Raw genomic sequence first — 12,480 nt, 5'->3', positions numbered from 1 at the left:
TGCATTAATTTAGACCATCAGGCGTGTCATTTAATTAATCCGCCTATGTTTCTGATCGACGACGTCTTCGCGCCCCCAGCACCGCTATCCTCATTTACCCCTGTCCATCCTCTCGTCGTCAGCATTTCCCCACGCCATACCGTTGACGACGTCTCGCACCGAGTTATTTATTTAATTGGACATTAAAGCGCGAGAAACCAATTATGAGGAACGATGAGGTGTCTCTATGTTTCCTTCTGGGAACAGTATATTTTAATTAAAGGCAAGAAGAGAGAGGGAGAAAGACGAGACATGATCCCCCACGGCTGTTGTTACAACCTCTCGTTCGTCGATAGAAAAGACGCGATCATTCCTTCGATATTCGTTCGATATTAATGACATATATTTCTAATTACGCGTTACACGAAATACTTGAAAATGTAATCCCAATTTTATCTTCTCTTCTTTTTTTTTAACCAGGTAAACGGACAAGACGTTTCAAACTCTAGTCACGAGGATGCTGTTCGCTGCTTTCAATCGGCTCAGGAGCCAATTATCGTCGAAGTCCTTCGACGACAACCTGGCGGACATCAACAGGTTCCTCACACACCCTCGAAGGAGCCCGAAAGGATCGTATGTCAGGATAAGAGCGAGGGAACGACGAACGGAAAGGGCTCGATAGACGAGCGTATGTGCAACGACGATGCCAAGAAAGACACGGTGTGTCCTTTGGTGTCGACTGCGGTTCAAACTGATTGGGCTGGTCTCATAGAAGAGGAAGAGTTGCTGCCGGTTCCCCTCGTCGAGGAACAAGCGAACGACAGCTTCGAGGACTTTCTCACTCAGGACATCGACTTTGAGGTATCCTATAATTATGATTATGTCGTTCTAATATAAAAATATTCGAGGCAATTTAATTTGAAACTTCGTCACATTGAATGAGTGTGATATAGATGGAAATTTATTCTATTAATAAATTTACATCTTTTTAAACGATATTTTCGAGAATATTCGATATAATAAAAAACAAAAAGAATTGGAAGGAAGAGTTGTATCACATTGTCAGTAAAATGTGAAAGAAAATAATATGTTAAATGAAAATTATAATATGTATCTCGTTTTCCTAATGTGTTTGTTAAATGGTGATAATATCGGTTAATGAGACGAGGAAGACTATGCAAATACGAGTGCATTTAGTTACGCCCAACATTATCTACTATGGCAAACATTAATACCGTTACGAAATGCTGTTGAAGGAGGTGACGTTGCGGAAAAGCGGAAGTGCCGAGAAGCTCGGACTGACCGTGTGCTATAGCTCCGGTTCCGGCAGCGAGGACGTCGACACAGAGGTTTATATCTCGGAAATAGTTCCTGAAAGTCTCGCAGCCCGGGACGGTCGGTTGCGAGAAGGAGATCAAATCTTGCGGGTAAATTCAGAAATTCCATTCTCTAGACAGAAATGTTATCGCAACATTAAGTCTATAATTTACCAAAAATTCTTTCAAAGTTGAAAAAAAAATATAGACAACTAGAAATTTCATATAACGCAATATAGGTCAGAATTTACACTGTCAATAATGGAAAAGAGAGATACATTTTTTACTTATATATCAAATTTGATAACTTCATAATTTTTTGTATTTTACGTTATCTGGATATAAAAATATTTCGCAATATTTCGTCAAATTCAAATCATAAAATCTGAAAAGCGTAAAACTGCGAGAATTTCCAGGAAGATTTTATTCGGCAAAATTAACGAGAATTAAATATCTCCCATTAGTTGGGACGTGATACTTTATCTCGAATGAGTGAAAAGCGCGTAATATGGTAAAGTTTAGCGAGAATTCAGTGAGGGAAGTTACGGATAATATAGTATGTAACGTATCGTATAAATTTAATAGGCTAAGAGAGGTAAACGCGGAAGTGCTTGCGAAATCCCCCGAGGAGCAATAATACAAACATACCGCATATAAAGCTCCTAACAGCTAATAATAGCGAATTTGCACCGAGTTTGTATGCGCGGCTGTTCGAAGATCACGTCGTTGGCCGAGATTGCAAAATTTTGCATCACGGATCCCCGGTGGATCCGCATGACGTTCGCGAATTTCCTGTTGACGCCTCATTATCCTCGCCGAGGATTCTCCTAAGCTCCATAAGCCTCTAAATCTCATTAGGCAGATTATAATTACGAACCGTGCTTGTGCTTTCCCTCTACCTATCTCTCTCGCACTCGAGTCGAAGGGAAATTGGGACAGAGTACAGTGGATGAATATATATGATGGATTTGTCGCCCTCTGTCTGTCTAGCTGTCTCTCTAGATTCCTTTGTCAATGAGCTCTCGCGAAGCGTGTTCTCTGGTTTAGTGTGACATTATTCGACGTCCTACCGAAAATTATCTTAGCCTATTTAACGCGACTTCTCTCCGCATTAAGGATTCGCTCGAAGAAAACGTTCGAAGAAAAGCGTGTCCTTGACTAATTAAAAAGACGAAGTTATATTAAATTACTTTTTTTGTTAGGAAACGCAAATCGCATCAGATAAAAATTTTGAACTGAGGAATTGATTTTTTTGTTTTTACTTTGGCTACGTTATTATTTTTAAAGAAGTGACGATTAAAAAAAACAATGTCTCCGTTCGCGTTTTTTTTTTGTTAGGAAATACAAATCATACGCGAACATAAGACTTTATGATTGAAATAATTATTTGTCCGTTTTTATTTTAGCTGAGCTATTATTGCAAGTGTAAATTCTAGAATGAGAAATTTGCGTCGAGAGTCAGCTCACGAACCGGGGGGGTTTCAGAGGGGTTTCTCTAAGCCGGATTTACATTCAGAATACGGCGTTTCATTATGCATGTACATCTCTCGCGAGAACAGTGACTCATTTCGGAAATCAAGAAGCGGCCGTCATTCATTGAAAGGAATTCTCTTCGCTCTCGTTTCAGGTCAACGGCAGGGATGTCGCGAATAAGGAGCAGACCGAGAACTTGTTCGCGGAGACAAAAACTGCGGTGACAATTCTCGTTAGCCGATGTGTATATCAAGTTCGTTTTAATCTTATATTTATCTTATTATTGTAGTATTTATCATATGTATATAAATTAAATTAAAATTATAAGAAAGTAAATTTTGAAAAAAAATTTAATAAAAAAATATAATAGATAAATATAAAGATTAGAAAAAATTCTCAAGCACATATGCGTGCATATAAAATAAATCTTTGTAAAATATTAGCTATGTGATAGCTGTTAAAAAATTAAAACAATAATAAATTGATTACATAAATAAAAAATTCATATATATGTATGAAAGATATGCTTTTTATATGTTATAAATTAATTTATCCATTTTATTTTAGGACGACGAATATGATGATAGGCGCATCTATCATCAAGTAAGTTGAATCACGTAAAGTGATAAAAAAAAATCATTCAGCATTAAGGTGCTGTATATCGCTATCTATCATGAACCATTTCGCTTCAGGGATCGCCGCCGCTTTCGCCTGAGAACCTGCCAGCGTATCAAAACAGTATGATCGAGCAGCTGATCCGTCAACAACAGCAGCAAACGGAGGAACGTACCAAAGAAACCGAGATAAACAACTGCACCTTGAAAGCACCTCCACCTATACCTTCTCACACTCAGCAACAACAGCAACAGCAACAGCAGCAGCAGCAGCAGCAATCTATCAACATCTTCTCTACGAACTCCTCGTCCACAAGTTCGTCGCAGAACTCGCAAAAGTCAAGCGGCAAGAATGCGACTTCGCCGGCACATCACACGGAAGAGCGGAGCAAACAGTGGATGCAAGATTCGTTGAAGGATTGCTCCAAGAGGCTCGAGGGTATCTCGCTACGCAGCCAACAACCTGGACCGCCGCAGCCGCCAACGCCGACGGTGAAGCTCGTCGAAGCTTACTCGAGCCACGTGTGGAGCGACACGGAGCACATCTATGAGACCATACCAGAATCGGACAGTGAGCCAATTTACTCATCGCCGTACGAACACCACCAGCATTGGACGCAGCAGTCGAACCATGCGCCTACGCAATTGCAGCACAGCGGTGGTACAACACAGAATCACCTGTCTGCCAGTGGACAACAGAACCAAAAATGGTCCTCTTCAAAGAGCAACAGTTCTGGCGAGGAGAAGGACAGCTCGAGCGCGTACAACACTGGCGAGTCTTGTCACAGCAATCCTTTGACCTTGGAGCTTCAACAGGGCGAGAGAGATCATCACAAGAGCACGTTGGTATTGTGTCCGCCGCCGAAGACACCTCAGCAGCAACAGAAGCCGAGCTGCAATTGTCCTATGACGCCGAGCACGACGTCCGTGACATCCGCGACATCCGCGACGATTAGGCAATCGTCGAAGAATCAGAGTGTGAGAAAGAGCTCGTCGTCGTCCTCGCATCATCACAAAGATCGTAATGAATTGTCGATGAACGCCAACACGCTGCCAGCTGATACCATGTATACGAACGTGGCAAATCTGCAACAGACGATGATGTTGCAGCAACAGCTGTTCAAGCAGGCGCTCAATCGGAAGAACGTCACAACGTCCAAGGAGACATCAGCGGGCGGCGCGAGAAAGTCCAAGTCGCACGGCAACTTTCAGGCGCCGAATCTCACGCAGTACCAGTTTGTCGGCAGTCAGCAGGTGTGCACGTCCACCACGTGGACACCGCCAGAGGACAAGGGCGAGGTGCAAATGGAGTGGAAGGTAAAGAGGAGAGCGGATGGGACGAGGTACATCGCCAGGAGGCCCGTGCGAAATCGGATACTGCGGAATCGGGCGATCAAGATATGCGAGGAGAGAGCCGGTCACACCACAGAGGACGATGCCATGTCGGAGATGAAGGTGAGCATAATTGATACTAATCAAATAATCTACTAGTCAAGTATAAAAACGAGATTATAAATTCTCTTTCTTGGAAAAAAATATACAGCAAAATATATATACAATTTACTATTCCGATTTTGATATTTTTGAATTAAAGTCGATTCATCACAATTTGTATTCACATACTATTCTAGGTCGGACGCTATTGGAGCAAGGAGGAGCGTAAACGACAATTGGAACGCGCGCGTGAGCGCAAGCAACGACAGCAGGAACTGATGCTGCAACAGCAACAGCAGCAGATGCAACAAACCAACGATTTGCTGATATGCGAACATACAGAGGACAAGGGATCGAAGAAGCCTTTAAACATCGTAGAGCTCAGTCACAAGAAAATGGCGCGTAAAAAGACAACTCTAGATGACTTCACTACCGTGCAAGAAATGTTGGTTCACGGAAACAGGGTGGGAGCAAGCGGTCCGGGCACGGGGGGGAAATTAATGGGTCTACTATCGGTTACTACGGTATAAGCAAACTCGTTGTGCGAGTTCGTTCCAAGTCAATCATTCGTCGCGCAGAAATATACGAAATAGCGCGCAAAGATATATTTTTACGCATGACTTTTATATAGTATGAGAAAAACATTAAAATATTTTACCGCATGTAACACTCCTCTCGAATTATCTACGTGACACTACTTATGTATCTGTTTTATATAATTCGTATGAATATAGCTGCTTGTGCATCACGCGAAGGCAATGTTCAAGATGTAGATTTGTTTGAATAATAATCAGAAATTATTAATCTTGCGCGCTCGATATAAATATATAAAAGATATATATATATATATATATATATATAAAAGCGCGCAAATTCAACGATCACATTGCAAAGTTCTTATAATATATATATAACACAAGTATATATATGCATGTGATATCTTCAATTCTTAACGCAAAAAAAAAAGATATAATTTAACGTTGATTACATAAAAATGACGAAAATATTTATTTTTAATTTTCTGCTAGATGTGCAGTATACGGGACGTTCAATAATTTTTGTGATTTTATAATATAAAAATAAAAAGTGCAGAGGACACGTTAAAAAACATTGAATAAAGCGAAGGAACTTAAATGATCGCTAAATTGTAGACATGTGTGGAGTTTATACAGCACGTCTTGCCCTAATCAATCTTGTAAATATTTATGACGCCGTAATATATGTAGATTATTTTATACACGTGACAAAAATATTCAATGCGCAGAGACATCGGTAATTATAGATTTGTAGATATGTATGATAAGTGATATATTAACGTAATCAATATTATCTTTTTTGTTTTGCGCATTATGATATAGAAAACGCGGCAGGGCAATGTATATCCAGAGGACCATCGTCTTAAATGTCGATTCCATTGTTGTTGACTTATTTTCGTGGACATCGAATGGTGTGTTTTACAGATTATAGCATGTACACGCTGTTTTGCGTAATTTTTACATGATTTTTGTAAAGCATCTAGAGAATGAATGTAATATGTGAAACGCGCGAACTATACGTACTCGAAATCTGGGATATCTCTGGTATAAGTGTAAAAAAAAAGCTGTTTTTTATTCTCATGCATATAACTCGTATGTGCATCGAGCCGCGCGATTTTTTTTTCCCTGCAGAAAACAATCAAATACTAGAATCCCATACTGCCAATAATGTCTATACTGCCCTGTGACCCTATAAGTATGTATGTACATGCGTATATGGAGAAGAGAAAAATCTAATGCGAGTGCGAATCAAATACGATGCTTCGATAAAACGATTGTCACGTACTTTTTAACGAGAATACACTGCATAATGTGCGATACGCGCATCAGGAATGATATTATATATTATATATAATATTGTAGAAAATATGTTGTATGATCTAGGTTACATATAAACGATTGCGCGTATGTATGCTGTCTTTTGTATGTAGATGCGATTTAACACGATTCTAAAAATATGTGTAATGTAAATAAAACCCAAGTATAAAATATAGCATTAATATATGCAATGGTGACGACAAATTGCAATAATTATTGTAATTGTATTTGTTTATAGTAATCTTTTTAAGTTTTATATCTTATCAAAATAATACAAGGAAATATAATTGGCGACAAAATTCATAATAACGAAAATAATGAACGTTGTCGCGGAGTATAGAAAAGATCGTTTATTATGAAATTCAAAAATTGTTCCAATTATTTTCCTATTACATAAGCGTATTGATATTTATGGTATTCAAGACTTTTAGTTCTGGCACATTCAGGTGTTGGATATACATGCGGAAGCAATGATGAGTGGAGAAATTCAATAGGAAATCGCGCAGATATTGACCGAGGTTCAAATGGTAAATAGAGTCCCGCAGTAGCTCTGGATCCTCTTCGTCATCATTTTCTTCATCCGCGCCTCCAAATTCTACAAAGGAGTCATATTCATTGACATTTTCTCTTATTAGCGATTGGGTAACATAGGTTCTTCGCATGCAACTTACGTAAAATGTTTTCAGTCTCATTTCCGGGATCTATCAATTCATCATCGTCTTCGTCCTCATCTTCGTCGTCAGAATTCTAGACATCGAAATTGTGTCTTTATTTTGATAAAGTAAAATTGAAAATAAAAAATAAAATAAAACATAAAAAAAGAATACAGGCATATAAAAAGAAAAGGGATGTTACTTACTTCCGTATCTTGACTGGCGTTAATGATTTCAATATCGTTTGCTAATTCGTTGATTATTACTTTAAAAATTTTTACAAGTACAGGCATCGAAGTCCATTCGTAAGGCTGCGATTCGGCTTTACTTCTGGTCCTCACACCATCTTCGACTCCTACATACGTACCCGAATTTTTTTAACTTATTATCTCGCGAAAGACGCTATGTATATGTTTCTTTTCCATATAACAAAATAACTTTTGCCATAGTAGCAGCGGTATTAGGCGGCAAATCAGAATATAAAGTATCAGAGAAAGTATATGCATATACTTTCTTCTCAGTAAATCGATTTATCATGTTAGAATAATAGTGAAAAATAAATTCAATTATTAAATTTTGCAGATGCATCGAGCAAGAAAATTTATTTCGTCGCATTGTCGTGGCCAATTATCGCCACTTGTTCACCCATGCACAATAATCGAAAGATTACGAACCTGAAATAACCATATCCCCTTTGACTGTGATCTCGTCCAATCTGCTATCTCCGTGAGTGACTCCGTATTCCAGGATTTTACACAACGCAACCGTCGAGACCTTACGATCGTATCTACCGAGAAACAAACGCTGCCTACTGACCCATTCGGACAGCACGAATGCGAGTGCGCTTTGTCCGGTAGGACCTGGCACAGTCGACAGAAAATTTAACACAGCGTCGAACTGCGTATTTACGAGATGCGCGTAAATCATCAGCAAGCTCTGCATAACGGTCAACGTTTCGGTGCTCTGCATCTTGCTAAGCACCGCTTTCAACAATAGATCAAGATTTTCACCCAGATTGTTCCCAACGTTTCTGATCAACGTTGTAACCAAACGTCCGACAAAAATAGCAGTAAATTCGCTCGACTGAAATACCGTCACGTATACACATATGTAATTTCCTAGTAAAAATAACAATCTAATTTTCGATGATATATTACCTGCGGATTTAGAAGTAGAGCAATTATTTCCAATATGTACTGCAATCCAGTTTGTCCTTCGTTGCCTCGATGCGCGATGACTTGTTCCGCCCCCACGGATAAATAACTGCGTACGAGTTCTCCGCCGTTTTGCAGCGTCGCGTGATCCTCCGAGTTGAGAATGCAATGACAAGCAGCCGGGAAAGCGGTCTCTATCAAGGCGTTACTCAGAGGCGACGGTGAATATTGTACAAGAACTTTTAACACATCCAACGCTACGGCCCGAGTTCCCTCTGACAAAAAAAAAGTTAGCGATAATGGCCAAATCAAATCGACTAGATTTGACAAAAGAGCGTATTATCAATAATAAAAAAAACGTACCATCCTTTGATTTGTTCATAGGAGTTATCGTCATCATACTCGTAAGAGTAGGTATTATACGAGTTTGCAGCGGTTCGATGCAGCTCGGATTCTGGGTCAAATCCTTGAATATGTTCTGGCATATATCTAAGATGGTTGGGTCACTATGAAATTTTACAAACACTGCAATTGTCAAAGGACAAATCTTGTTTTCCACTGATGCTGTAAGCTCTTTGTGTTGCTATAAAATACAAATAGATTCAAATAATTTAATAACGAGGAAAAAAAAGGATCGCAATAAAAATGTATGTATAATAGAGGAAAATGTCGAAGCATTACCCAGACTAGTATTTGAAATGTCTCCATGACCAAGATTAGAACATCCGTGCTCGGTTGACTAACTAGACTGAATAATCCTTGAAATATATTGGGCATATGGCAGCGTATTATGTTTACGATGGAATCTTTCTCAGTTGACGCTTCGCTAAACCAATAGATCGCTTTAACAGCGCTGATACGAATACAGGATGGTTGATTTTCCTGTAAGCCGTTGACTGTCGCTTCCAGAAATCGAGAACTCACTTCCGGTGGCATTATTTTGGCGTATCGTCCGCCGAGACATAAGCAGCGACCGAGAAGTAACGGTGGGGATTCTAAAAAAGATAAGAATATACATAATTTTTACAATGATTCTACATATTGATTATAAAATGATATAAATAGGATATAGATTGCCCGGTTAATGTAATTAATCACCTGAATCATTTAACATTCCCAAAACAACTGTATCTAGAAATCTAATAATATCGAATTGTAACGTCCCAGCTTGTTGTTTTTCAACAACAGTACTCTTAGATAAGTTCAATGCCAGAAGAGAGGATTCCCGTAATTTCCACCAACTTTCATTGCTATTGCTACCGTCGCCGTTACCGGCTTGTAGTGCCTTTGTTGCTTCAATATGTCGTGTAACTACATCGCAAAGCGCATGTACTGCTTTCTCCTCAAAGTTATTGATAAGAGTCTGTAATGAAAACGATAAAGTATTAATTTTTACTTTGTACTTGTAAAAACGTGCGTTTTTTAATTATTTCATCCATTATGTCTCTACTCACTGTTAAAAATTCTTGCGCGGAAATTCGAACATTATAATCGAACATACATTCGTCTTCCTCTACAAATTGATTCGGATTAGTTGTCCATTGTTGAATCTGGTCGTATGTTATTTGCATAAATATTATTAGGTAATATATTATTTCTGGTAGCATATTATCTAACATATTTATAAACCTCTTGCGTTCCACAATATTCTGAACAAATTCGAATATCGCAATAATCAAACTGTTGAAATTGATTACTTCACCTAAAAAATAAATGTATTTATAGGAAAAATAACGTTGATAATATATATCAAAATAACGTACCATCAGAATCAACTTCTTTATCATTGATATCTTCATCGGCATTGACTGTCGTTTCTTGATAAGTCTTTGCACTTTGACATAAAGTTTCCCATACGGGTGGCAGCATTTGAGGTAAAAGATGCGATACATATTTGGGCAACTTTGTAACAAGACAATTTATGGCTTTAATAATATCTGTTTTGAATCCACTGTCACTAGTTGGGCTGTTAGGCACTCTGAGGCACTCAACAAACTTCTCGCAGAACATAGGAATGATTGGCTGCAGATACTGCTCTGTAAATGTTTTTTCGTATATTCCCAAATTAGCAGCCAAAGTTGTAATTGTTACAAAAATCTCAACTGCACGACCACGCGTTCTAATCGAATACTGCTGCAAGAAATAAAGATGATAATGCAAAGAAAAAAATTGTTTAAACAAATTTTCATTTTCCATCAAAAATTTACATTTTCACTTTGAAATATCCTGTACATCTCCTGAAGAATAATAGGTCCAACATTGGGCAGCTGAGTGTCCGTGACATCTCGACTAAATTCTGTCAAGACTCTCATTGCTCCATGAACAGCGTATTCGCTCTTTTCTCTTAGACAACTGACAAGAACGTCAAACAAGGCAGGCCAATTTTCAGGCCAATCCCAATGCGCTATACCAGATATTGCATAAGCCACTGCAGTTCGTACCTAAGATAAAAAATATCTTGTTTATTTATATTCATATATGTACAAAAAATTGTATCAGTATGCAATAATATAATATTAAATTGAATGACAAATTAATTTTTACAGTTAAATAAATGATTTGTATTATATATATATATATATAAACAAAAAATTACCTTACTAATAGATTCTCGAAGCCCTAAGGGTAGTAACTCTTTAATCTTCTCTTTAGCAGTATTGTTAAGCTCTGGTGGACGGAACTTCTCAGCTAATGAACACCAATGCGTTTCAACATATTGCTTCAATAAGACGGAAGCCAATTGTCTGATAGGTAAATGCCCGTTAGGATCAATGACAAATTCTGTCAAGTGTATTCCATATTCCTCTGTCACCTCTAAAGCTTGAATTCTCTGTTCCGCTGCTTTGCGGGTTTCATAATGAGGTGACAAAATTTCTGTCAATGTCTCGTACAGAGCTTCCTTCAAGGAGCCTTGTATGTCGCTGGCAATCATTGTGCGAAATGAAAATTAGCTTATTAGCCAGCATCTGCAAAGTATTCTCAAAGTTAGACATTTAATTATGCGTCTACTTAATTTAATTATATATCATCTCTGATATATTTTACCTAAATTTACACCGCCGCTGTTCTATCTTAATCGTCGTATTTGCTTTTACATACTATGTAATTATGACACCCCTGACATCTCGAAATATATCTGTACAGAATATTATGTCACATCTATGTAAACGAGTAGAAACGAAACAAAGAGAATAAATGGATAAAATAAAAGTATAAAATTAACATTTATTTCGCGAGATATGCATTGCTGCAATATTACATTCGTAACATTCGAAAACGTTCAGATAAGAATTATAATATATTTCGATTCGTATCAAACTTTTTCGTCGATTTAATATGCAGATAGGATTCTGTACAGCCTGCTACTGTAATTCGGATCGATATAATACGAATGTATAACGTCAATTTTTATAAATACGAAATAATATTGCGACATACATAAGAACATGTGAATGCATGTAAATGATATATAACCACCGCACTTACGCACCGATCGTGCGTGGATGAACGTTCAAAATTTTCTACATTTTCTAAAAGCCGGTTCCACAAATTGGTTATACCATTGTTTATACATTTCGCGAGAGATGCGTTATCTCCTACAAAATGATGAAAACATCTCGGAAACTCATCCTCTTCGATTGCGTTCCAAAATTTATTCCTTGAAGTAGAATTGCGATTGACCAATCAGGAGAAAGATTTTTTCTGTCTAGCTCTTTTTCCCTAGCCACATGAACTTGAAAAAGGCGGGAAAATCAAATGTATATTTAAAATATTTTTTAAAATGTTTAAAAAATTGTCTATTTTTTTAAAAATAACATTTCCATATTGTATTTAATTGCACTAAATTTCACTGAATTTTACATTTACTCTATACCTTCCTTTTTATTCCCTTCAATTTATTCTGATAAATTGTGCGATCGTATTGTAATAAATAAGCAATCTCATTCATTATATTTATCAATTTTCAACAGTAATTTTGACACTTTTTCAGATAAATGATATCA

At 37.7% G+C, this 12,480-nt stretch overlaps 2 protein-coding genes across 6 annotated transcripts in view; one reads left to right on the top strand and one right to left on the bottom strand.

The window, feature by feature from the left end:
* The window catches only part of Slip1 (SLo interacting protein 1), a 171,254-nt gene extending 164,393 nt beyond the window's left edge, over positions 1-6,861 (top strand). The window contains exons 2-7 of the mRNA XM_083041869.1: positions 460-840; positions 1,236-1,406; positions 2,923-3,021; positions 3,336-3,371; positions 3,461-4,837; positions 5,014-6,861. Coding sequence (XP_082897995.1) covers positions 460-840; positions 1,236-1,406; positions 2,923-3,021; positions 3,336-3,371; positions 3,461-4,837; positions 5,014-5,346 — 2,397 coding nt within the window. The 3' untranslated portion in view covers positions 5,347-6,861. The remainder of the gene's footprint in view (positions 1-459; positions 841-1,235; positions 1,407-2,922; positions 3,022-3,335; positions 3,372-3,460; positions 4,838-5,013) is intronic.
* Positions 6,862-7,004: 143 nt separating this feature from the next.
* Ipo9 (Importin 9) lies at positions 7,005-12,068 on the bottom strand. 5 transcript variants are annotated; one of them, XM_083041864.1, is made up of 14 exons: positions 11,967-12,068; positions 11,522-11,612; positions 11,073-11,442; positions 10,684-10,917; positions 10,240-10,609; positions 9,931-10,178; positions 9,575-9,839; positions 9,158-9,471; positions 8,840-9,059; positions 8,480-8,751; positions 7,997-8,405; positions 7,529-7,677; positions 7,341-7,416; positions 7,005-7,264 (listed from the first exon to the last, which is right to left on the bottom strand). In XM_083041864.1, the coding sequence occupies exons 3-14, from the start codon at positions 11,406-11,408 to the stop codon at positions 7,059-7,061; spliced, it is 3,099 nt and encodes a 1,032-aa protein (XP_082897990.1). In that variant the 5' UTR covers positions 11,409-11,442; positions 11,522-11,612; positions 11,967-12,068; the 3' UTR covers positions 7,005-7,058. The 5 variants fall into 5 exon arrangements, with proteins under 5 accessions (XP_082897990.1, XP_082897994.1, XP_082897991.1 ...); XM_083041868.1 differs by having other exon boundaries at positions 10,240-10,606; XM_083041865.1 differs by having other exon boundaries at positions 11,915-12,056.
* Between the last annotated feature and the right edge of the window lie 412 nt (positions 12,069-12,480).

The sequence above is a fragment of the Prenolepis imparis genome, unplaced genomic scaffold, assembly GCF_030444845.1.
Source record: "Prenolepis imparis isolate NDT839.2.m4 unplaced genomic scaffold, iyPreImpa1.0 SCAF_7, whole genome shotgun sequence".
Taxonomy (NCBI): domain Eukaryota; kingdom Metazoa; phylum Arthropoda; class Insecta; order Hymenoptera; family Formicidae; genus Prenolepis; species Prenolepis imparis.
This window is presented reverse-complemented; position numbering and strand designations above follow the sequence as displayed.